Here is a 26460-nt window from a genome sequence, read left to right as displayed (position 1 = left end):
GCTTCCTGCCTCCAGAATGTCCAATCTTTTAGTAATCTTATACGTCTCAATCAGATCCCCTCTCAGCCTTCTAAACTCAAGCATGTGAAAGCCCAAACACTCCAATCTTTCAGCGTAAGATAGTCCCGCCATTCCAGGAATTGACCTTGGGAACCTACGCTGCACTCCCTCAATAGCCAGAATGTCTTTCCTCAAATTTGGAGACCAAAACTGCACACAATATTCCAGGTGCAGTCTCACCAGAGCCCTGTACAGCTGCAGAAGGACCTCTTTGCTCTTGTTCTGAGGCCAGCATGCTATTAGCTTTCTTCACTGCCTGTTGTACCTGCATGCTTGCTTTCATTAACTGATGTACAAGAACACCTAGATCTCGTTGTACTGCCCCTTGACCTAACTTGACTCCATTGAGGTAGTAATCTGCCTTCCTGTTCTTGCCACCAAAGTGGATAACCACACATTTATCCACATTAAACTGCATCTGCCATGCATCCGTCCACTCACCTAGCCTGTCCTGATCACTCTGTATTCTCCTAACATCCTCCTCACATTTCACCCTGCCACCCAGCTTTGTGTCATCAGCAAATTTGCTAATATTACTTTTAATACCTTCATCTATATCATTAATGTACATTGTAAAAAGCTGCAGTCCCAGCACTGATCCCTGCGTCACACCACTGGTCCCTGCCTGCCATTCCAAAAGGGAGCCTACTCTACGTTTCCTGTCAGCCAATCAATTTTCAATCCATTTCAGTATTTTGCCTCTAATATCATGTGCTCTAATTTTGCTCACTAACCTCCTATGTGGGACTTTATCAAAGGCTTTCTGAAAGTCCAGGTATACTACATCCACTGGATCTCCCTTATCCATTTTCAGAGTTACATCCTCAAAAAATTCCAGAAGATTAGTCAAGCATGATTTCCCCTTCATCAATCCATGCTGACTCTGACCTATCCTGTTACTGCTATCCAGATGTGTCGTAATTTCGTCCTTTATAATTGCCTCCAGCATTTTTCCCACCACTGAGGTCAGACTAACTGGTCTATAATTCTCTGTTTTCTCTCTCCCTCCTTTCTTAAAAAGAGGCACTTTTTTTCTCCCAGAGTATTTTAGACCTTGAAGCTTCCTTTTGCAAAAGGAAGTGGAAGCAGAGTCAGATGGATTCTTGGTGTCCAACGGGTAAAAGGCTATTGGCAGTGAGTAAGGTTACACAATCACATCAGTCACAATATTATTGAATTGCTGAGCATTCACTGGGGTCACATTCCGATCTATGCTCCTAATTGATATGTTGGTATATACAAGTTATTATATCTTAATTTACAACTCAGTTCATTATTAAAATATTTAAGTTCGGCCAGGCCCATTTTACTTCAGTATACAAAGCAACTTCTGGGATCACAAATCACTGCCCTAATTATATAATGCCCTTCAGCATATTTGCTTTAACACCAACCACGAAAATTTCAGCATTTATTGCAATGTGCCTACTAATGATGCTAAAAATCACACAACACCAGGTTATAGTCCAACAGATTTATTTGGAAGCACTAGCTTTACAAACACTACTCCTTCATCAGTTGATTGTGAAGGAGCAGCGCTTCGAAAGCTAATGCTTCAAAATAAACCTATTGGGCTATAACCTGGTGTTGTGTGATTTTAGACTTTGTACACCCCAGTCCAACACCGTCATCTCCAAATCATGTCAACTAATGATAGATTACTAAAAGATGGCACAAGTGCTCAACTTGGAAAATTAACCCATTTAGTTGCGCGATTTCAAAGTGTCAAAGTCCAAATTAGTGCCCTTCTCAATCCACTCATTTAGAATAAAATGGTGCCCGCTTGATGGGTACTCATTTATTCAAGTCTCAAGGAATAAATACACCTCTAGATCACATGGGAAGAAATAAATATTGGAATTAATGCAGATGATTACAATACGTTAGTTAAACCTAATTATTCATAAAAATCTAGACAAATTCACAACAAACAAAACAAACAAATGTGCTGCCAGTACAGCAAAATTTGCATTAAAAATTCAGCCACACTTTTGATAATCTTGCATATTTTCACTTGCTCAGTTACTTTTAGAAAGCTGGGCCATGGCATGACAACGTCTTAAGAAAACTTGCTTTATTTAAACTTGCTCCTTTTAACATTTCCAATTGGACTTATAATATGTCCTTAACATACAAGTGTTTCACTCTTGCTTGGATTACCTGACTTCAGTTCAATCAAGTCCAAAACTACATCTCCATTTTCACAAAGTTAATTAAATTCAGCTGGAACAACTGATAAACCTTTTGGCTAGTATATGCTGTACAGTATCAAAATAAATATATGCTCATGTGAAAGAAACTTGAGAATCACTCTGAAGTTACACTCCACGAATAATCAAAAATACAAATCTGCATTCTAATTTAAGGTGGCATTGTTCATGATCCTGCCAATTTCCCTTTTCTACTGGATTTCTTGCCAAGGTCCATTCAACTCTGAACGAAGTTTCATATCTCACAACCAATTCATTATCAAAGTCATTAATGTTCATCTTTACTTCACCATCACTGGCTCTGAAAATCTTGTTCACACCATTATCACTCTCAGACTTTGGTCCTCCATTACTATACTGGTGGCTTCCTAAGCTGTACTATACACAAATATTCAAATATCCTGCATCTCGCCTTCTCCCATATTACATTTGCCATATCTCATCCAACCTCTCCACCTACATTTACTAGGATCAACTAGCTAGTACTATATACTAGATGTGGTTAAGACCTCAAAAACACTTGAGAAAAATGTGAGCAAGTGCTTTTACTGTACAAATTCTAATGCATAGAACTATAAACTGCCTGACGTTTATGTACTCAAAAGACAATCTACTAACTGAAATCCCTTTCAAATGCAAAAAAGCAGATACTTCCAGCATCAAAAAAGGCAAGTAATTTCACCATGAAGGTAAACCATAACAGTTACTTGCACATGCTCTTTGCATTTGTATTTACACAAGATCAACAGGAACAACAATGACTGCACATTTCTGTGACCTACAGTTTTTTTTCTGTGACCAATACTACTTATTTCCAGATGAAGTGTTCCATTTTGTTATTGAGTTTCTATTAACACACAGGTTCCTCAAACTAGCAGTATCACATTGCAACCAAAAGTCAAAAATGCTAATTTATCCAAGAACCATTCTGTTAAAACGTGAAATAAGCCAGAAGTACTAATGTTAATAACATCAAGACAATACGAATCAGCATATCTGTTTACATCTTCCCAAAAATAAACACATAATACACAATTTTTTAAAAAGCTTATGATGGAACAATAAAACATGATTTAAAAATATAATTTTTGGGAATGCAATTAAAAATGGTGTGATGGTGGAGTGGTAGTGAGACATTGATGTACACGATGGGTTATAAAGAAAAAAGGTTTGATTGAGAGAAATGAAAGAGGGACATGGTATAATTTTGACATATGCATTTGCATTATGATCTTTTTGGGATCTTTTGGTTTGACGAGTTCCTAGAAACATGCAGCTTCAAGAAATCGATTTAAGGCCACCACGCTGCCTACAGGAAAACGGTTTGCTTCCAGTGCAAGTAATTTTTGTCAAGTAATCTTAATTCTTCTCATTCTTAAAATTTGTTCATTTTTAATCAACATTATTGGATTAAAATGTGTAATTTATATTATTTACCTAAATTATTTGCATAAATTACTTCTCAGATAGCAGCAAAGGATCAGGTCTTATAAAATACTTGAACTGAACCAGAAGGTGGTATAGGTTTGCATAGGTTCATTCTTTATGTACGATTTCTAAAGTTATTTGCCACATTATGAGAGTGGACACTGGGCAGTAAAGAAATGGACTTGGATACAAACTTACTGTTACAAAAGATGACTCTACAGGCCAGATCTTATAAATTATTGAAGAAACTTACTGTTGCTGTTCAAAATTCAGGATGACAGAGCAAACATGGAATCAAAATGAAATGCAGAAAAGAAATGTTTGATAAAAGCATCTGATTTTTATTTTGAAGATTACAAGGACAGAAAACCACCAGGATTTTAATTTTATTTTGATAATAGGTTTTACGCAGAAACTATAAATACATCAACAACTTTAAAATGGATAATTAAAATGATAACTTATTGTTACCTTGGGGAGAGACCACCATGTGAACAATTTGTCGGAGATGTGAGGGGGCTTGTTCGGCTGCTGGAGTGTCGTGAAGGTGTGCGTCCCATTGTGTTGCTAGGTGAACTCTGTAGCAAGAACAGAAAAGATCATAGAATATTAATGATATTATTTCCACAAAAGAGAAAATGGGCAACACTGGTAAAATTACAATTACTGAGATACACATACACAATCACAAGATCTGAACTACACAGTGGGAGCTGAAATTCAGATTTGAGTCAGGCACTAACTTGAAGTCTATAACCTAATCGTATATGGACTTCAGAAGGCAATCATGAAATGATCCGAATCCAGAAATGCAGCCTTCAGGACTTAGGAACAGCAGTTGGCCACTTAGCCCCTCAACCTGTTTCTACAGTCAGTGAGATTACAGTTGATTGATAATCCAATTCTAATTCCTTAGCCAATATCCCCTATCTTCTATTAAGCACAAACTTAAAACCAGTAATTAAAACAGCTATTGGCTGAAGCAAGTTCACAAACTCTACCATCCTTGTGTCTGGAGATATTTGTTAACTTCACTTCTGACAGACCGAGCAGTACGCCCAATGGTCTTTTTTTTAAAAAAAACTTCTAATCAACTTGTTCAGAAATATTACAACACACCTCTTGAGCAGGTGACCTGAAACCAGCCACCCTGGCTGAAATGTACCACTGTGCCACAAGAACTGGTCTTTTACTTTCTTTCTGCCCGTTGGTCTTAAAACTCCGCAACTATTCTACCCCACTTAATAACCCCAAAGATTCACTTAAGTTATCTTCTACCATTTTAATACTATCAAGTATGACCATTCTGTTATCACTCTTCATAATTAAGCCCTTGGAGTTCAGATATTTATTACCCAAGCAAATCTATATTGTATTACTTCAAAGGCCAATCTATCTTCTGAACGAGTGATGCACAGAACTGAGCACTGTACAAGGGAACACTGCAGATGCTGGAGATCAGAGCCGAAGAGTGTGATGCTGGAAAAGCACAGCCAATCAGGCAGCATTCGAGGAGCAGAAGAATTGATGTTTTGAGTGTAAACTCTTCATCTTCCTTCCCAACTATCCGCTCCACCCTCCTCTCTGACCTATCATCTTCACCCCCAACTCCAACTATCGCATTCTTAGCTACCATCCCCCCACCCCCACCCTCCTCCCATTTATCTCTCAGCCATCTTGGGCCACCCTCTCATTCCTGATGAAGAGCTTATGCTCAAAACATCCAGGATAAGCAGGATGCTGCCTGATTGGCTGTGCTTTTCCAGCCAGAGCACTCTTCGACACAAAGCACACTGCAAGGCATAGTCTGACTTTCACAGCTGTGGTCTAAAGTTCACACCTACTTCTATCATGCACAGTATGATTAGAAGAAAAACAATGCACAGATTAGTGGTACATATACCTCACATATATCTAAATATGAGAGATGAAGAAATTTAAAAAGGATTTTACAATTACAAATTTCTTTCTCCCTTCGAATTCTTAATGTTTTACTGCATATTAAGTTCTCTATTCCAAAATAAATAGCCATTATAATTCAAAGACAGGAAAGCATGACTAAATGTTAATTTCATGATAAAACTATTTGTCCAGCTCACAAAGAAACAGTGTCCCATTCTTTTCCAAAAAAATCCTGGTTTTATTATCCAGCTCTGAGTGCCCACAAAGGATTCGTATCATGGATCCAAAGGATTGGTATCATATGTAGGCCTAGTTAGACACTCTTTCCTGAAGGACAGTAGTGAGCTATATATTGGTTTTTGCAACAATTTATCAGTTTTATTGCAATAGCCCACAAGTTTACGGAGTTCAATTCTCACTTTACCATGGTGAGGTTTTAACTCTCAACCTCGGAGTTGCTAACACATTAGCATAACCACAATACTAGCTTACACTGTTTTTTCATCAATGCACATTAGCTTTCCATTATCATTGAAATATTGCAAAACAAAAAGTGGCAGGAGCCAAGTACCACACTAGTGTTGCTAGAGTTCTTCAAGTGATTGTGAAGGAGCTTGGTGGCACCATCTTGGAATGTTTTTGGCAAGGCACCAAGTAACATAGTGAACTCAGGAGTGTTCAGCTCAAACAGAGAAATCAGCACGACCTGCGCAGCCTGGGGAAAACAAAAGGAAACAGCGATTACAAAGAAATTAAAAATTACTCATTAAAACTTCTGGCACTCCCATTAACCGCCAAACAGACCCTAAGAAATCAATCACTCAATGGAAACTGTGAAAACCCTATTACTAACATTTGCTACGTTATTTGAAGGTTATTTGCTTTTTGTTAAAAGACTGCAGCAGACTGCAAGATTGCCATTTTTCCAAAAGCATTTTTTTTTAAAGCGAGCTCACCTGGTTCAGTGCTCATATATTGCACACTCAAATAGCATCACTGAAATCCAAAATGCATAAAGACCATCAAACACTGATACAAAGAATTTTCCAAGCAGTTCACATTTAAAACTTAAATTCCCAGCAGGGAACAGTCACCCTTAGATCAGCCAATAACTGGCAAACATCATTCTAATTATACTCTGCTTATAACTGAACTGTCAGTGCTTGGTATTTTCTTGTTTTTTTTCTAAAATGGTGAGTCTGGAGTTGGACAGGGCAGGTATGGATAAAAATTGTGAAACAAATGAACAGCAGACTGCCAGGATTTCAAAAGGAAACACCAGTCTAGATTTACTGTTTTTAGTTTGCAAAAGATGGTGACAGATGTATTATAAAACCTGCAGTACACTCTGCATAGAATTGGAATAGTGAACAAGGTCGCTCAGCCCATTGCATCTGTGCTCACTTTTTGAAACGTATCTAAGTAGCCCATTCTTCTGGTCCCATCAACTTGATTTTTCTTCTTTTAAATATTTAACCTATTCTATGTAAAAATCATGACTGTACACTTTCAGTCTGCCCATCCAGGATCATAATTGTTTGCATAATTATTTTCCAGTTCCATGTGTGCTACTTGTGCACTGGAAACAGATCCATTTTATTTATTCTAATCCAGACCATACAAGATGCAGAACACTTCTATTAAATCTCCCACTACCTGCTTTAAGTAGAACAAGCCCAAATGCCTCAGTTTCTCTCAGTAACTGAGGAATTTAATAGCTGGCACCGACTGAGTAATTGTCCTTTAAAACAGTCTCCAACCTTCTCCATAGCCTTCTCACAATGCTGTACCCAGGACTGGACATAATTTTCCATCGGGGCCTAATCAGTGTTTCATTAAGATTAAACAACTTGCTTTAATACCATATCAATGAATCCAAGGATCCTATATGGACTTTTAAAAACCTTCTCATTTTGCCTTAACACCTTCAAATGATTTATTCCTACACTCCATTTAAAATTACACCATGTAGCTCCTACTCACTTTCCACTTCCCATGAAAGCGAATCACCTCAAGATTTTATTTTGTTAAACTTCATTGGCCATATCTATATGTTTAATTAATTAGCCAGTCTATCCTCCTCAAATTTAGTATTTCCCTCATTTTTTATCTGGAAGCTTTGATATTATTCATGATGCCCCAAGTCCAGGTTATTAATTTGAAAAAAAACCCAGTAGTTACAACATCTGTCACTGAAGACATCATTGCGCACTTCCATCCAGATTGAAAAATAACTCAGCAGTATGTCCCACCTTTTGTTCCTAATCTAATTCATACCCACACAGCCAATTCACCTTTAAATTACGATTTACACTTTGTTAACAAGTTTATTATGTGGTACTTCATCAAATGTTGAATGAATCAAATGTTGCATTAACTTTTAACCTTTAACTCACGAGTCAGAGTTATAGTTGTACAGCATGGAAACAGGCCCTATGGTCCAACTAGTCCATGCCAAACATAATCCCAAACTAAACTGGTCTTTCCTGCTCCTGGCCCATGTCCCTCTTTCCTATTCAAGTATTTACCCAAATGACTTTTAAATGCTGTAAGTATACCCACGACCTCGACTTCCTCAGGAACGTGAACCACCCTGTGTGTAAAAGATTTGCCCCCCATGTCTTTAAGTCTCTCTTCTGTCCGCTTGAAAACGTGCCCCCGACTCTTGAAATCTAGCATCCTAGGGAAAAGCGAACTACCATTAACTCTATACCTCTTATTATTTTAAAAACTTCTACAGAGTCACCTCTCAACGTTCTACATTCCAGTGAAACAGTCACAGTCTTTCCTTATAACTCAAACTTTCCATACCTGGCAACAGCCTGGTACATCGCGTGAATCCTCTCCAGCCTAATAACATCCTACCTATAACTGGGAATACAGAACTGGACACAGTATTCCAGAAGAGACTTCACCAATGTCTTGTACAACCTCAACATGAGTTTCCAACTTCTATACTCAAAGGAGTCAGCAAAACATGAGGAATACATGTAGAGCAAATGCATAAAACTGCTAGGAATGTGCTGGAACAAAATAGTTAATATTCTGTCAGAATTAGTAAACAAAGTGGTGCTTCTAAATAAGGTGTGCAATACACAAGGTGTATTACATTGACATTATCTACAAAATACTTTTTTTTTCTTTTATACATTTGAGATAAACTTTAACATAATTAGATTTACTGAAAACTTGCTAGTACAAATTCAATTTGCACAAAGATTAAAAAAAAAATTCAAGTCCCAAGTAAACACACACTTAAAGAATGTGTTAATGCACTTTCAGATCCATTAGTTAACAGATGAGCATGCATTCCGACATCACAGGCAGCAATTCTCAATATCAGAGCCAATGCTCTATTTTATTTATTAAGACTGCAAAGAAAAGGCAAACTTTACTCCCAGAGACCACCACCTATGCACTGTAGTTATCAGAAGTCAATTGCTTTTGGCAAGAGAGGAAAGTGAACACATGGTTGTTACACAGAAACAGAAGTCAGTCAGGCCAAGACCCTGGTGCAGCCAAGTTATTAAAAAAAAAGAGTAATGATACAGGGAAAAAGCAACTTTAGATTAATAGGTGCAACATTTTTCTACCTGTTTACACTTTTCTTCCAGGCCAATTTCACCAGGCCCAGAGGTACTCGAACAGGACCTGGCCAACACCTCATCACTCAACCAACTATGCACAGTCTGGGTTTGACAGGTGGGAAGGTATTAGAAAAATTGCAGTATACAATAAACAGCAGTTGCATGATTAACAAAATTATATAAAGCCGACAAGCACAATAGAAAGTGACTAGTTGTGTTTGCATCAGAGAGATTATTATTTACATTATTTAAGCTGTCACTCTTGGGAGCTGCCAATTTGCTCCCTTTTTGCCAACATAAAGTTATACATTTGGTTTCACCCCACCCCCTCCCCCCCCCTCCCGTAATCAAGCAAGTTCCTGTTGCATCCCAAAAGTCAAAATAATGCCACAATCTTTTGCCCATCAGTATCGAACATCCTAATGTGAGCAGGAAACATTATTTCCAAAGTATTTTATGAACTAGTAGCGACACTTAGAGGTTGAGATTGTCCAGTATTTAAAAGTTTGCATTTTTGAAATGTTCGTCTCAGAAGAATGATTATTCATTAAAACTTCAGTCGCATATATAAAATGAACAAACAGTAATGTTACAGGTAAATAAACCCAGACTATAACAAAGCAAATGATATTTGTTGAATCTGTAAGGAATTTTAAAAAATACATTATAACAAATAATGCCACCTTCTTGATTAAACCATTTGATCATTCCCTTTACTTTCATCCCCATCATGCAGATTGTTTTTTAAAGCTTTTCTAGTTACCTTCATTTGTGAATGGCCATATAATATTATTAGAGTCGTAGAGATGCACAGCATGGAAACAGACCCTTCGGTCTAACCTGTCCATGCCAACCAGATATCCCAATCCAATCTCGTCCCATCTGCCAGCACCCGGCCCATATCCCTCCAAACCCTTCCTATTCACATGACTTTTAACTGTTGCAATTGTACCAACATCCACCACTTCCTCTGACAGCTCAATCCATACATGTACCACCCTGCGTGAAAAAGCCCCCCTTTGGTCTCTTTTACAACTTTCCCCTCTCACCCTAAACCTATGCCCTCTAGTTCTGGACTCCCCAAACCCATGGCAAAGACTTGGCCTATTTACCCTATCCATGCCCCTCACAATTTTGTAAACCTCTATAAAGGTCACCCCTCAAAATATTATAAAATATTTTGGAATGTTCAATGCAGTACAATTCAAGGAATAATCAAATGGACGGTGACACAAAAGACTAAGAAGCTGACTCATCCATTTTGAATAATATGAACAACTCAGACATGACAGCTCAAATGGCCTCCTTCTGTGCTGCACCATTCTATGAATTAGACAATTTTTAAAATTCACCAATGTAGTTGTTTACATTTACACCAAATGAAAAAGAAGGAAGGCGTAGTACAAAGCATAAATCTAAATCAACTATAGCATGACGTGAGAGTTTTTGACCTCTAGTACACAATGCCAAAGGAACAGATTTGTCAAAGCATGTGTCGTTCACTGCTTCTGAGGCAGGAACATGCCTGACTTCAGGAACTGTTAAGGTCTCGCATGGTGTCAATCTGTGGAATTATTAATAATTCTCTTATATAATAAAAAGACATTCAAAGGGGCTCATTGTCCAATTAGCTCTTAATTTAAATATAGAGTTGCAATATCAGCAAATAGCAAACAGTAGTTTCTCAAGTTTGTGCCCAAATAAACAGAATAAAGGACATCTGTACATATATGATTAACATTCCTATCTCAAATACTTTACAAGTTTGAATTTTTGCAAAACAAATCCGCAGTTATTCTGCAATAAGTACACATTATAAATAAAAACATTTGATAAGACACTGTGCACATTAGATTGAACCAGCAAAATACATTTGTTAAATTTTCTGAAGTTGTGCATTTGTTGAATATATTGCCCATCCCTAGTTGCCTGCAAGATGATGTTGGCGAGCTGCCTTCATAAGCTGCTGCCAGCATTTGTTACAGATATCCTCATGGTGCTGTTCGGGAAGCATTTCCAGTATCTTCATTGCTGTTACTTCGATTTCACTCAATGTAGCTTTGAAACTTTAACCTGCCTCACCCAGCCCAAACCTACTGGTCGCTCTTGGGTTAAAATGTAGCACTGCACATCTGAGAAATATTTGTTGCAATTGATTCAAGAACGTTAACTTCTTATTCCTTGCTCACAGGAGCCAGGGTTCCCATAGATGGAGCCACACAGACAGATTAGAGCAAGGTCACACTCTAAAACCAACTTTTACGGGGAGTTGGCAGCAAAATGAACAGGCAGACAAAGTCCTTAAATGGGCTGCAAAAACTTGGGCCATTAAATTTAATTCCCTGCCTCTTTGTATGTGACCTCATCCTACTTCCCTAACTTTTTCTTTTCTTTTCTTAAAACTCAGATATCATAGCTTTAAACCTGAAACTCTTTCCAAAACTTTCACCCTCGCTTTTTCCAATGATGTTTGTAATCGTCACCTGCTGGACTAAACCATTTGATCATTCCCCTAACCTTCATCTCCATGGAGTAGATTTTAATTTAAAATTTTCTATGTTTCCTCATATGTGAAGGGTCTTGCAATATTATTTGCATGAAAGAAATAATAAAAGTACAACTTGCCAATATTGAAGTGGCAAATAAAAAAAATGTGAAAAGCGACTTATTCAGGAAAAGGTATAGTTCAACAAGGTCATGATATTCAAGCATCAGGGAATGTCAGTAAATAGAATAATAAAGTCAACTGCAGAAAGCAGTGTAAACACCAAGTTGACTATTATAACATGTAGCTATAAACCATTAAAAAAGTCAATACAGAATGTTAATAGTTCTCTTTAAATTAATAGCACTTACCTGATACAAATACTTAAAGGTCTTTAAAATGGATAGCGTTAGTTGCCATGTACAATCTCTCCAATGGAACTTAATTCCTCTCACCAAAATACAACAGAGTATTTCACTGCAAAGAGTAATGCTTGCAAACACAGATACATCTCCCATGGCATTAACCAGCAGGGATATTTCTATCATGGAAGGCATGACTTTGGACACTGAAAATGATTGACAAACCCAAAATTAATTTTTTTACAGGTTTAATGATATTTAGATTTTCTTCTGATTATTTACAGGGTAGTCAGATTTTCTTTTGCGTAAAGATGTTGTGAAACATCTTTACAAGAAAAAATTTACAAGGATGTTGCCAGGGTTGGAGGATCTGAGCTATAGGGAGAGGCTGAATAGGCTGGGGCTGTTTTCCCTTGAGCATCAGAGCTGAGGGGTGACCTTATAGAGGTTTACAAAATTATGAGGGGCATGGATAGGATAAACAGACAAAGTCTTTTCCCTGGGGTCGGGAGTCCAGAACTACAGGGCATAGGTTTAGGGTGAGAGGGGAAAGATATAAAACAGACCTCCGGGGCAATTCTTTCACACAGAGGGTGGTACGGATATGGAATGAGCTGCCAGAGGATATTGTGGAGGCTGGTACAATTGCAACATTTAAGAGGCATTTGGATGGGTATATGAATAGGAAGGGTTTGGAGGGATATGGGCCAGGTGCTGGCAGGTGGGACTAGATTGGTTTGGGATATCTGGTCAGTTTCCATGCTATACATCTCTATGACTCTGTGCCAGGTAGTGGGTCATGCTGGAGGGGGATCTCCAGGATTTTGACTGAAAAACAACAGGGGAACAGCAACTTGCAGGCTGTGCTATCCTCAAATTTGCTGCCCTTGTCCTCCTTGAGATCATGGGTTTGGAATGTGCTGTCAAAGAAACCTCAGTGAGCTGTTGATGAAGGAAGTGTCGGTTGGAAGGGATGGATGGAGTGTTAATTAAGTTGTTTCATTCTGGATAGTTGTGTTTTATTTAAACTATTGAAGCTGTGCCCATCCAGACAAGCAAAGAGTATTCTATCGCACACCTGATTTACACCTTGTAGATGGTGGACAGGTATTTGGAAGCCTGGAGGGGAGCTACTCTTTGCAGAAATCCTACCTTCTGCTCTGTTCTGTAGCCACAATATTTATATGGATGATCAAGTTCAGTTTTTGGGGAAAGGTAACATCAAAATATTGGTAGTGAAGAATTCTGTACTAGTAATGCCTTTGAATGTCAAGCAACAAAGTTAGATTCTCCATGATGGAAATGGTCAATGTCTGCCATCTGTATGGCACAAATGTTACTTATCAGCTGTCATGCCTTACCTAGATGCTGACTAGGCCTTGCTGCATACGAACAGGAGATGTCTCCGTATCTGAGTTGTTGCAAGGGATGCTGAACATCGTGCAATCATTGGCAAATATCAGAATTCCCGATGGAGGAGTAGTCATTAATGAAGCAGTTCATGATCATGGGGCAAGCACACTACCCTGCTATGATATCTTGGGACTAAGATGATTGATCTCCAACCACCACAAGCATATTTCTTTATGCCAAGTAGGTTTTCGCCCCTAACCCCAATTCCCACTGATCTAGTTTTGCAAGGGCTTGTTGATGTCAAGTAAGTCACCTGAGAAAGGCAGGACAGGGAGGACTGCCAAATACAGTAACCCACATCTTTCAAGTTCAGCATCTTACATATTGATGCCAGCAGAGAGTACCCCTTGCGAAACATAAATAAGTGCCAATGACCAGGTTACTGCTGAGGATATGCCACTTGACAGTGCTGTCAAGCTACTCTTACAACACTTTGCTGATTATCAGCAGACTACTAGGATAGTAACAGGCCAGGTTGGATTAGTTCTATTTTTGTGATATATCTGGGAAATTTTCTACATTGTCAAGTAGACACCAATGCTTCAGCCACACAGAAATAGCTTCGCTTGGTGTGCAGCAAGGTCTGAAGGCGAAGTCTTCAGTACTATGACAGAATGTCGACAAAGGCCTTCCCACTTTGCAGTGTCCTGTGCTTTAAGCCATTTCTTGGTTTCATGTGGAGCATGTCAAATTGGTTAAAGACTGGCACCTGTGTTGTTAGGGACTGTATGAGGAGGCAGAGATCACCACTAAGTACTTCTGTCTAAAGATTGATGCAAATGCTTCAGACTTGTCTTTGGGATTGATGTGCTGGGCTTCCCCATCATACTGGATAGGAATACTTGGGAAGCCTCTGCCTCCTGTTGGTTGTTTAATTGCCCGCCACCATTAATGACTAGATGTTGCAGCCTTGTAGAGCTTAGATCTAATCCATTCGTTGCGAGATGATTTAACCTAGTCTATTGCAAGCTGCTTCCATTGTTTAGCATACAATCAGACCAGAGACGTAGCTTCACCAGGATGGTACTTAAATTACTTGTCGTGTTTCAGAAGAAATGGCAAAGCAGATGCAGTTTTGGAAAAATAATTATGCAGGAAGGTCAATACATATAGGTGAGCCTTTTTTGGTAATAAGCAGGAGCTACCCTGAAGTGCGGTTTCACAGCATTTAATGGGTCAGATTTCTCTGCCCTTTCCTTTCAAATGGAAGAAGAGTGCTCCGCATTTCTGAGGGGAGAGTTCACTCAATGCACCCTCAGTCATACCTCAACTCTGACAGTTCTTTCACAGCATAGACGTGTCAGAGGAAGACAAATTGCACCTCCCTTTTGAAAGCAATCGGCTGTTATATTCTGAAATCTAAAAGGTCCTGATAGCTACTGTCAACCCATTAAGTGCATGAAACAAGTGTGATGTTAGGGTGCTGGGAGGGCAGGTTGCTAGATGGGTAGGGAGAATAGGATGTCAAGTGACGAGGATGCCTCAGATAGGATACCAAACAAACAGGTCCAATGTCAGCGTAGGTGCCAGGTCAAGTTCAGCAGGAGGGGAGGATGGGTCAGGTCACCCATGCCACTAGATCAGGTGGCAAGAATGGCCAGGATGGGTTTATTTGTGAGGGACATTGAGGGTCAAGTTTGGGTTGTGACAGTTCACGTTTTGGGGGAGGTGTAGCTGGGGATGTGTAGGTAAGGACAGAATCAGTTTAATAGTTACTCAGAAGTTAGGCAATGTTTTTAAGAGCTTCAGAAGGTTACAAACATAGAGAAATTGAACAGCAGAAAATTCAATTTCCCAGGCAGCATGATACAATGGGAATTCCACAGGGACCCCTTACACAATTCCCATTTATGATGGCATAACAACTGTCTGGCTAGTGGAAAATCCAGGCTAACATTCCCCCAGAAAGAAGGCACTGTTGCAAAACCTTAATCTGTATGATCAATCTTGAGAAACAGCTAACATTTTGAGAGTTAACTGGTACTGAGGAAAAGTCATATCAGACTTAAAGCATTAACTTTGTCTCTCCCTCTCTTCACAGATGCAGCCAGACCTACTGAGTTTCTCCAGCATTCTCTGTGTTTGCTTCTGATACCAGCATCCACATTATTTTGCTTTTATTAGTTTGTTCAATCATCAAGACTGGCGAGCCTGTCGGTGGTGGGCAAGTTGTTGGAGGGAATCCTGAGGGACAGGATTTACATGTATTTGGAAAGGCAAGGTACAATTAGGGATAGTCAACATGGCTTTGTGTGTGGGAAATCGTGTCTCACTAACTTGATTAACTTTTTTGAAGAAGCAACAAAGAGGATTGATGAGGGCAGAGCAGTGGATCTATATGGACTTCAGTGAGGCGTTCGACAAGTTTCCTCATGGTAGACTCATGGTTATCAAGAGTCGATCACATGGGCTACAGAGACAACTAGCCAATTGGAAACATAACTAGCTCAAAACCGAGAAGACAGAGGGTGGTGGTGGAGGGTTGCTCTTCAGACTGGAGGTCTCTACTGTGCCACAAGAATCAGTGCTGGGTCCACTGCTTTTGGTCATTTATTTGGATGTGAATATGGTTAAGAAGTTTGTAGATGACAGCAAAACTAGAGGTGTAGTGAAAAGCAAAGCAGGTTGCCTCAGAGTACAATGGGATCTTGATCAAATGGGCCTATGGACCAAGGAGTGGCAGATGGAGTTTAATTTAGATAAATGTGAGGTGCTGCATTATCAGAAGATATCAGAGCAGGCCTTATACACTTAATGGTATGGTACTGGGGAGTGTTGCTGAACAAAGAGACCTCAGAGTGTAGTTCATAGTTCCTTGAAAATGGAGTCACAGGTAGATAGGATAGTGAAGTAGTGTTTGGTATGCTTTCCTTTACTGGTCAGTGCATTGAGTTGGGAAGTCATGTTGCGGTTGTACAGGACATTGGTTAGGCCACTTTTGCAATACCAAGTTCAGCTCTGGTCGCCCTGCTTTCGGAAGGATGCTGTGAAACTAGAAAGGGTTCAGAGAAGATTTACAAGGATGTTGCCAGGGCTGGAGTGTTTGAGCTATTGGGAGAGGCTGAATTGATTGAGGCTATTTTACTTGGAGCATTGGATGTTGAGGGGTGACCTTATAGAGGTTATTAAAATCATAAGAAGCATGGATAGTGTGAATAGCCAAGGTCTTTTTCCTGGAGTAGGGGAGTCCAAAACTAGAGGACATAAGAGGGGAAGGATTTCGAAGGGACAAAAGAAGAAACTTTCCCATAGAGGGTAGTGTGTAGAGATGCTAGAGGAAGCGGTTAAGATTGGTACAATTACAACATTTAAAAACACATCTGGATAGGTATATGAATAGGAAGGGTTTAAGATGGATATGGGCTGGGTGCCGGCAAACGGGAGTAGATTTACCTCGGGTATCTGGTCGGCATGGATGAGTTGGACTAAAAGGTCTGCTTCTGTGCAGTATATCTCTATTACTCTATGTTGGGTGAATGAATCTTGTACAGAATACATGAAAAAATCTCTGACAAAACAATCCTCCTTTATTATTTTAGATTTAGTCTAAAAGCAAACGGTCACCCTTTCAAAACATCTCATTTACACAAATGCTTAAAAGCTCCCTACTGCCAACAGGGGGCAAACTAATGACACTCCTGCATCTGCAGACAAGCTACAATTTCCTTGATCGGCCCTTCTCAAAAATCACGAAAGAAGGAAAGTACAATTTCATCGAGGTAATCACTCATTCAGCACACAATGCTTCTGGCCCAAGTTTCTACACGCTCATGTGTTCTTTTAAAAAAGGAATTACATTTTTAAAATAATGTAGCATTATGCTTGCAATTGTACTAATAGGTAGGAAACCCCAACTCACAGTAACCCTCTGTCTCAAAAAACTCCCACTTATTAATTTGTTCTTTTCATGACCTGAAACTTATCCCTCGATTGACTGGTTATCAGATCTCCTCTTAATCTCCTTTACTATAATTAAAAGTTATTCATTACGAAGTTTAAGCTTCTTACCCTAGAATTTTAACGAATTTGACATGGCTCTGACACCCATCCGAAAGTAAAACTGAGCATAGCAAACCAAGAAGTGAATGCACGCTATTTTGTTGCCAATTTAAGATGGTAAAACGAAGATTGGAATTGACACATTCGGATCAGCAATAGCAAACAATTTCTACATCTCTTTCAAAAAAAACCAGAATTCTTTTGAAGTGAAGTGAGATGAAAAGCTTTTCTAAAATGTCTTTGTTGAGCAATATCATAACAACGCAAGTCTTTGCTTCTGCCTGCACGGGCAAATTCTCAAAATTTACAAACTTTTATAACTTTACTAAATTTACCCCATATTATACTAATATGTTTCATAATTATTCCTGATTTACTCTTTTACTGAAGTCTTAAGAATCTGTGCTCTCTTTATTCTAAAGTATAGGTATTTTTAAAGCATCTCCCTTTCCTTTCTCTAAGACACATGCAGCTAGTAAGATCTGATCAATCTACTAACTTGTCGACATCCACCCAAAGTCACCTAAAAGTTACTTTCAGTTAATCAAACTTGTGAATGGGACATAAGCATTTAAGAGCACTGATTTAAACACCACTCTGCCCTTTCCTCTGATACAAAATACATCTAGTAAACACTATCTTCTGTCCTTTAATCATCTTTCCGCACTCCAGTTGACACTGCATTGCAACTTCATTAGCAAGTCTTCTGCACTTATTTTATTCGAAGCGTTCATTGTTTGTCATCTCATTTCAATTATTACCTCAAAACAAACAATTATTTAAGTTCACAACAAAGTTATTTTAATTTCATCTATGAAGTATATCAGAGTTGCTGGTTTACAGAAAACAAACTGAGAAAAATAGGCTGACACTTCTCTCTCCTAAATAAGAACAGAGGGGGCCAGAAAAGTGTATGAAGCCAAATGATGCACTCCAAAAATTAACACTTCTCAACTGTCCAGTAGCACAAACGTTTACCTTTTAACGTTAATAAAATTTGCCATTCTGGGCAGACTATTCTACACAAGGACATTCTTTGTTTAAATTAGCGGAATCTAAATTGACCTCTCCTCCTTCCAAAATTAGCCTGCAGGCCCTGGTTTGAGGATAGAAAAATTGGTGCAGAATATCTCTTACGTTGTGGTTCTTATGTAGTTGAAAAAGTACGTGTCCAAGCTGTTTCTTCAACACAAGAGACAATCCTAAACTCTTCAATCTCACTTTGTAGATCAATTCTCCTAAACTATCAACTTGGCTTTCCCTTTTTTGCATTTGCTCCAATGACTGGATATCTTTGAAATAGTACCATGACCAGAATATTACACAGTAATCCACTGGTGTGGACATCAGTTATTGAACAAGTTTATTCTCACCTTCTGAAATTTATGTTCTGTTTCATTTATTTTGTTTACTGTTGTCCTGCACTGTGGTGTTTGTTTCATTGGGCTTTTCGCCAATGCTTCAAGATTCTTATAGTTTTGTATCCTGCAGTCACAAGCATTTATTCATTCTGACATTTATTCCATAACTTGGTCTTATAATCTTGCAAGTTTCCAGTCATCTGTCCACTTTCACAAATTATTCAGTTTATTTCTTCCCCACCACAGTCCTCACCTTAATTTGTTTGCCTCTGCAAAATGAAAGCGCTTCCTTTTTGGCCCAGCTCCATATCATGCGCACAAAATGTAATCAGAGAGTGTCCTACGCCTGATCCACGACAGCTTGACAGCAAACTTGCCATTTCAACTCAGTTCCATTCATCATCATCCTTCACTTTTTTTAAAATAATTTACCTTGGGAGCTTCTTTTTCATTACATGCCTTCCTAACTTGAAGGCTAATTGCTCATCTCATATTATATTTAAATACTTGCTGAAATCTAAATGCACCATATCCCACATTTGATCAGAAATGTGGCCTGACATTTTCTGCAAAGAACTCCACTTAATTTGCCATTAAACCCTACATTAAATGCATTCTCCAGTTGATAGTAACAGAGAAGACCTCAAGAGGAGAAAATACATTCAAAATTACAGCAAAGCAAATAAGCAATCCTTTCCTTTCCTACAGAGTACACATTAATTCTTTTCTAAAATCTTCTTTAGGGTTGAATGATGACTGAAGACATTTCACATCACACTCCAAAGTAAGCAATTGCACCAATCACTGCACAAAGCTCAAGTATGTGATTACTAAGGAACTCCTACTGAGAAACCTGGCTTCTAAGTAACCAAAAGGTCAAATCAATTAAAATAACTATTGCTTAATTTCATAACAAATTAATTTTTATGGTTTAACAATCATGTTTTACATTGGCCAAAGGGCAATAATTCCATCTGTATCTGGATAATCTTTGTGACAGACTGAGCAGTAAAATTAAAACAGTAAGGTAATCTTAAAAAGAAACAAATATTTTGCAGTGATTTACGCTGCTGTCATAAGGTTGAGGTACAAACAAACATTGCCCTTAAGTAACAGCGGGAATTGAGAGTGGGAAACCAAATCTAAGTTTAATTCACAGAATCACAGAGCACAGGAGGAGGTTATAGCCCACTATACAGTATTTCAGCTGAACAAAAAAATCTAAGCTAAGCTATTTTAAACTACCCACCTTTCTCACATCAGAGCTCTTTGGTTCTGTTGTCCAAGTTATGATTCGGGAAACAGCAAGACGGGTCTCACTGGAATTAACAAAATCGACTGGGTCCATCTGCCTTGCAAGCCTCTCAATGTATTTCAAGATTGCAACTTTAACCTTTCAAATCACAAGCAAGTATGAAACAGGATTAATTAGACAGAACAAGTAAACACAAAATCCAGAAAGATGAGATATTTTTAAATTCTTCACTCCACATATGACACTCCAACTATGTATAATTTATTCTGGGTTAAACTATAAAAGTACATTAAGTATTATTAATTCTCCTCTGCAAGCTGTATCTTTCCCAGCTTACACAGTGTTGGACATCAGCTCCCAGACCTCTACCAATATCATGAAAAAGAACTTCCCAAAGGGATTCAAGTAGAATGGAAAATACTTTACATCACAAGAGAGGAGAAAATTAAATGGCAATTTTTTTTTCTCATTTAAAAGTCTGGTCATCCAAATATCTGTTACTTTCTGCTAAACATCAGTTAATTTGCTCCATGATGCAGTGGCATGGTGGCTCAGTGGTTAGCACTGCTGCCTCACAGCACCAGGGACCCAGGTTCGATTCTACCCTTGGATAACTGTATGTGGAGTTTGCACATTCTTCCCTCTGGGCACTCAGGTTTCTTCCCACAGTCCAAGACAAGCAGATTAAATGGATTGGCCATACTAAATTGTGTTCAGGGATGTGTAGGCTAGGTGGATTAGCTATTGGAAATGCAGGGTTAGGGTGTTTCTGGGTGGGACCTCTTTAGGGGATGGAACCAAATGCCCACTTACACACTGTGGGGACTCTATGTTGGAATTTAGCAGAAATCAAGAAATGGTACAACTGTATATTAAGTAGGAACTAAAATGCAATTCAGTATAATGTATAAATCTGAACTGGATTTCTTAATCTCTTCTTTTGAGCTGGTTCAAAAGTTTCAGTTGCTATTAAATCTCAAGCTAACATATATTATATATTTTTTAAGTACGATTGCACATTAATGCATTAATTCAAGACATTTTTCCAGTATTTGTCTGGCATAGCATTGAATGTTTTTAAACCAACCTTGAGGTTAGGTGTTTGTGTTTGATCCACTATAAAACGCATAAGAATATTGAATTGCTGATCAAATGGGAAGGACTCTCTGCAAGCAAAGAAAAGGAGTTAGAATTTCAGAATTCATAATTTTATATTTTGTGACTGGTTAGCATCTATGTATCAAAATACTCCTACATAAAATTAAAAATAGCAACAAATCTTTTTAAAAACTTTAAAATGCAACTTTTATATTGTTTTGCCTTTCACCCTCATCCCTTTTATCATTCATTTTCTAATTCAAAAACCCTTTCATTTTGCTGTTTCCCTCCTACTGCACCTCCGCTTAGGTGTGAGGGCAAACAGTACAGTATCTAATGTTGATGTACAGAAATGGATCAATTGTCCAACAAACAGAGGTAAGCCTCCTAACCTACTTGCCTTAGGCTTGCTTTGGAAGGTTGGAAAAGCAGGAGTGGCATCTGTCAAACTGGAGGCAGGATCAAGATGATATGAAATCCCCCTAACTCAATTCCCACTTCAAAGGGAAAACCCTGCTCTCACTCTTTGTTACAACGCAGTATAGTATCTACCTTGCTGTTTCTAAAAACAAATAATCATTTGTGGGTATTGCTGGCTAGTCCAGCATTTGTTACCTATCCCTTGTTGCCCTCGAGAAGGTGGCACAGAACTGTCTCTTGAACCACTGCAGTCCATGTATTGTAGGTTGACCCACAACACCATTTAGGAGGGATTTTGGATTTTCAGCCAGAGACAGTGAAGGAACAGGAAGGAATACTTCCATCACTTGACTGATGGTGTGGTAATTTGCTGTGTTGGATATTTTCTGCTTTGTGCGTACAGGACCTATCTGGCCAATTTGCCACAATGTCAGGTACTTGCCAGTGCTGTACCTGTACTGAAAGAGCTTTGCCAATCGAGTGGCAGGTTCTGGAGCCCAAGTCTTCAGTTTTATTGCTGGACTGTTGTTATGGCTGCTAGCATTTGCAGTATCCAGTGACTCCAACCATTTCTTGGTACATGAAATGAATGAAGTTAGATGTAGATGTATTATGCTGGGAAGCACTGGGGTAGGCAAAGGTGGATCATCACTCAGCTGAAGATTGCTACAGATGTTTCAGCCTTAGCGTTTGCACTGATGTGCTGGGCTCTTCCATCACTAAGGATGGGGATATTATTGGAGTTGCCTCCTCCAGAGAGTTGTTTCATTGTCTGCCACTATTCATAACTGGACATGGCAGACTGAAGAGCTTAAACCTAATCAGGCTCAATGGTTCGCACTGCTGCCACAGGGGCCCAGGTTAGATTCCACCCTCACACGACTGTCTGTGTGGAGTTTGCACATTCTCTCGGTGTTTGTGTGGGTTTCCTATGGGTGCTCTGGTTCCTCCCAAAATCCAACAATGTGCAGGTTAGGTGGATGGGCCATGCTAAATTGCCCATAATGTTCAGGGGTGAGTAGGTTCAGTGCAATAATCAAGGGAAATGTAGAGTAATAGGATAGGGGAACACGTCTGGTTGGGATACTCTTCTGAGGGTCGATGTGGACTTGTTGGGCGAAATGGCCTCTTACTACATTGTAGGGATCCTATGATACTAATTGGTCGCTTTGGTTTGCTCTGTCAATCACTTGCTGTTTATGGTGTTTGACATGCAAGTAGTCCTGTTTAGTAGCTTCACCAGGTTAATACCTCATTTTCAGATATGCCTGGAACTGCTTCCTGCACGCCCTCCCGCAATCTCTGCTGACCAGGGTTGAATCCCTGGCTTGAGGGTAATGGTCAAGTGGGAGATACTCTTGGCCATGATTGCAGGTTGTACTGGAATACAATTCTGCTGCTGCTGATGGCCTACAGCACCCAGTATTAACTTATGACATCTGTTTGAGTCTGTCCCATTTAGAATGGCAACAGTGTCACACAACATGATGGAGGATATTCTTAATGTGAAGGTGGGACTTTGTCTCCACAAGGATTGTCTGATGGTCACTCTTACCACAACAGCCCTAGACTAGACAGATGCATCTGAGCCAGGAGACTGGTAAGGATGAGGTCAAGTATGTTTATCTCTCATTAGTTACTTCACTACATGCTGCAGATATGTCTGGCAGCTATCCCTTCAGGATCCAATCAGCTTGATCCTAAGTGTCAGTGCTGAGGCACTCTCGGTAGTGACGTTGGAATCCCTCACCCAGAGCAGATGTTGCGCCCTTGCTACTCTCTGTTTCCTCCAAGTGTTGTTCAATATGGAGATGTACTGATTCATCAGCCGAGGGAGGATGATACGTGGTAATCAGGCAGGTGCCTTCCTTGTCCATGAGAGTTCACAGGATCGAGAGTCAATGTTGAGGACTCCCAGGGCAACTCCCTCCTGACTGTGCTGCCATTTCTGCTAGGTCTGTACTGCCTGTGGGACAGGATATATCCAGGAATGGTAATGGTGATGTCTGGGACATTGTGTGTAAGGTATGATTCTGTGAATATGACTATGTCAGGCTGTTGATTGACTAGTCTGTAAGACAGGTCTTCCAATTTTGGGACTAGACTCCAGATAGAGTCATAGACATGTACAGCATGGAAACAGACCCTTCGGTCCAACCATCCATGCCAACCAGATATCCCAACCCAATCTAGTCCCACCTGCCAGCACCCGGCTCATATCCCTCCAAACCCTTCCTATTCATATACCCATCCAAACGCCTCTTAAATGTTGCAATTGTACCAGCCTCCACCACAACCTCTGGCAGCTCATTCCATACACGTGAAAAAGTTGCCCCTTTGGTCTCTTTTATATCTTTCCCCTCTCACCCTAAATCTATGCCCTTGAGTTCTGGACTCCCGACCCCAGGGAAAAGACTTTGTCTATTTATCCTATCCATGCTCCTCACAATTTTGTAAACCTCTATAAGGTCACCCCTCAGCCTCCGACACTCCAGGGAAAACAGACCCAACCTGTTCAGCCTCTCCCTGTAACTCAGATCCTCCAACTCTGGCAACATACATACTTGTAAATCTTTTCTGAACCCTTTCAAGTTTCACAACATCTTTCCGATAGGAAGGAGACCAGAATTGCATGCAATGTTCCAACAGTGGCCTAACCAATGTCCTGTACTCAATACTCTGACTCATAAAGGAAAGCATACCAAACGCCTTCTTCACTAAGGTAAAAACAATGACTGCAGATGCTGAAAATCAAATACTGGATTAGTGGTGCTGGAAGAGCACAGCAGTTCAGGCAGCATCCAACGAGCAGCGAAATCAACGTTGATTTCGCTGCTCGTTGGATGCTGCCTGAACTGCTGTGCTCTTCCAGCACCACTAATCCAGTATATGCCTTCTTCACTATCCTATCTACCTGCGACTCCACTTTCAAGGAGCTGTGAACCTGCACTCCAAGGTCTCTTTGTTCAGCAATACTCCCTAGGACCTTACCATTAAGTGTATAAGTCCTGCTAAGATTTGCTTTTCCAAAATGCAGCACATCTCATTTATCTGAATTAAACTCCATCTGCCACTTCTCAGCCCATTGGCCCATTAGAAAAGAGGATTTTGCAGGGTCGATAGGGCTCTTTTTGATTCTGAAAATGTGTTGCTGGAAGAGCGCAGCAGGTCAGGCAGCATCCAAGGAACAGGAGAATCGACGTTTTGGGCATAAGCCCTTCCTGAAGAAGGGCTTATGCCCGAAACGTCGATTCTCCTGTTCCTTGGATGCTGCCTGACCTGCTGCGCTTTTCCAGCAACACATTTTCAGCTCTGATCTCCAGCATCTGCAGTCCTCACTTTCTCCTCTTTTTGATTCTGTCTTTTTGAGTGCCTAAGTCGATATCATGAGTCTGTCCAGTTTTGTTTCTTTATTAAGACTTCATAGCAACAAAATGCTTTCATAGTGATCAAGTTCCCAAAAACAGCAATGTGATAATGACAGGAGTTTATTACTAGTAGCATTAATTAAAGGATATGCTCTGGCCAGGGGAGAATTGATAACTTCCTTGCTTTATTTCAATGTTAAGACATTATTGCTCTTGATTATACATGAATGATTGAAACTTGAATGCATAGGATACAATAGTCTGACACGTCTGTTTATCAGACAAAATCAATAAATATTCTATAAATATTTGACTCAAATATTGAAAATAATCTGAAGATAATCTTGTTTTGATGATTCACCATCAGCACTGGGAGTGCAGTTAACTCATCTCAGATGGCACAATACTACATTACAATTGCAATTCATTCTTGGTTGTTAGTCATCTGTTGAGACGTACAATCAAAGGAGATGCTCAGCCAAGATCTTTACTGAACTAATGCATTGCGATGAATTTTAAGAGAAGCAGACTGCTTCAAGAATCAGGAAAGAGTGGGACAATGACAAATTACTTCATTCAAAAGCAGTGAATCTTTGCATTTTTCCTTCTAGAAAGCTATGAATGCTCAGTCATTGAGTACATTCAAGATAGAGACTGAGACATTTTTGAACTACAAAGGAACTTATGGACAGGAGGCAAGTGTGAAAAGATGGAGTTGAGGTAGAAGATAGTTTTGAAGGTAGAGCAGGCTTGACCAATCAAAGACCACATCTATTCTTATTTCATAATACCAGCCAGTCAAACACCATTATGAGAAAGTATACCCAGAAAAATACAAGTAAAAGTTACAGGAAACTGCTTGCTCCTTGTCTGACCTGGTAACATCTAGTGCCTTCTGAACCTTGGCCTGTACAGAACCTAATAAATCTGCACCCATCTTCTTTAAAAGCTGAGTCAGGAGCACAAACAGCCAATCCTGGAGGTCTTCCTTGTGGATAATGATGAAATCTACTAAAGTTTCCAAAAACATGCTGAATACCTGAAAAAGGAGGACGTATTTATAATTTTTGTTGAGGGCAATAGAATACCATCCAGCAAGAAATTCGTTTTGACACTGCAAATAAACAAACAATCTGCAGAAATCACCTTGTAATTATCATTCCCTTTTCTTTTACACAATTAATTTGTAATTGGAGGTGAATGAAATAAAGAAATAATGTCCACTGAACAAAGCATACCTAGACAGATGACAGGATATAAAATTGAAAAACACTATTCTATAATTTTGATTACATTACGTTTTAGCTATATGAATTTTAAATAAAAACTTTAACATCATATGGTCCAGATGCAGTTCACTCCATTGAAACTCCATTTAAGGGACAAAGACAGTGTGTTTTTAAGAGTGCGTCCATTGGAAGTGGATATTTCTGGCTAGGCCAGCACGTATAACCACCCTGAAGTGTCCAGAGGGCAGTTAAGAGTCTCCAGCACTACTTCTGCTGTTGATCT

The 26460-nt window shown here is 39.4% G+C and overlaps 1 protein-coding gene across 8 annotated transcripts in view; it reads right to left on the bottom strand.

The window, feature by feature from the left end:
• The window catches only part of clasp1a (cytoplasmic linker associated protein 1a), a 303132-nt gene that overhangs the window by 51003 nt on the left and 225669 nt on the right, over positions 1-26460 (bottom strand). For 5 of the 8 annotated variants that reach the window (XM_072579859.1, XM_072579858.1, XM_072579861.1 and 2 more), the window contains 6 exons: positions 25824-25987; positions 21150-21228; positions 20057-20200; positions 9194-9289; positions 6172-6315; positions 4170-4276 (listed from right to left, as the gene is read on the bottom strand). In XM_072579859.1, the coding sequence (XP_072435960.1) occupies positions 4170-4276; positions 6172-6315; positions 9194-9289; positions 20057-20200; positions 21150-21228; positions 25824-25987 (734 nt within the window). The remainder of the gene's footprint in view (positions 1-4169; positions 4277-6171; positions 6316-9193; positions 9290-20056; positions 20201-21149; positions 21229-25823; positions 25988-26460) is intronic. The other 3 variants (XM_072579862.1, XM_072579864.1, XM_072579863.1) reach the window with 1 other exon arrangement.

Source organism: Chiloscyllium punctatum, chromosome 10, assembly GCF_047496795.1.
Source record: "Chiloscyllium punctatum isolate Juve2018m chromosome 10, sChiPun1.3, whole genome shotgun sequence".
Taxonomy (NCBI): domain Eukaryota; kingdom Metazoa; phylum Chordata; class Chondrichthyes; order Orectolobiformes; family Hemiscylliidae; genus Chiloscyllium; species Chiloscyllium punctatum.
Note: the sequence above shows the minus strand (reverse complement) of the source record. Positions and strands in the feature narration are given on the sequence as shown.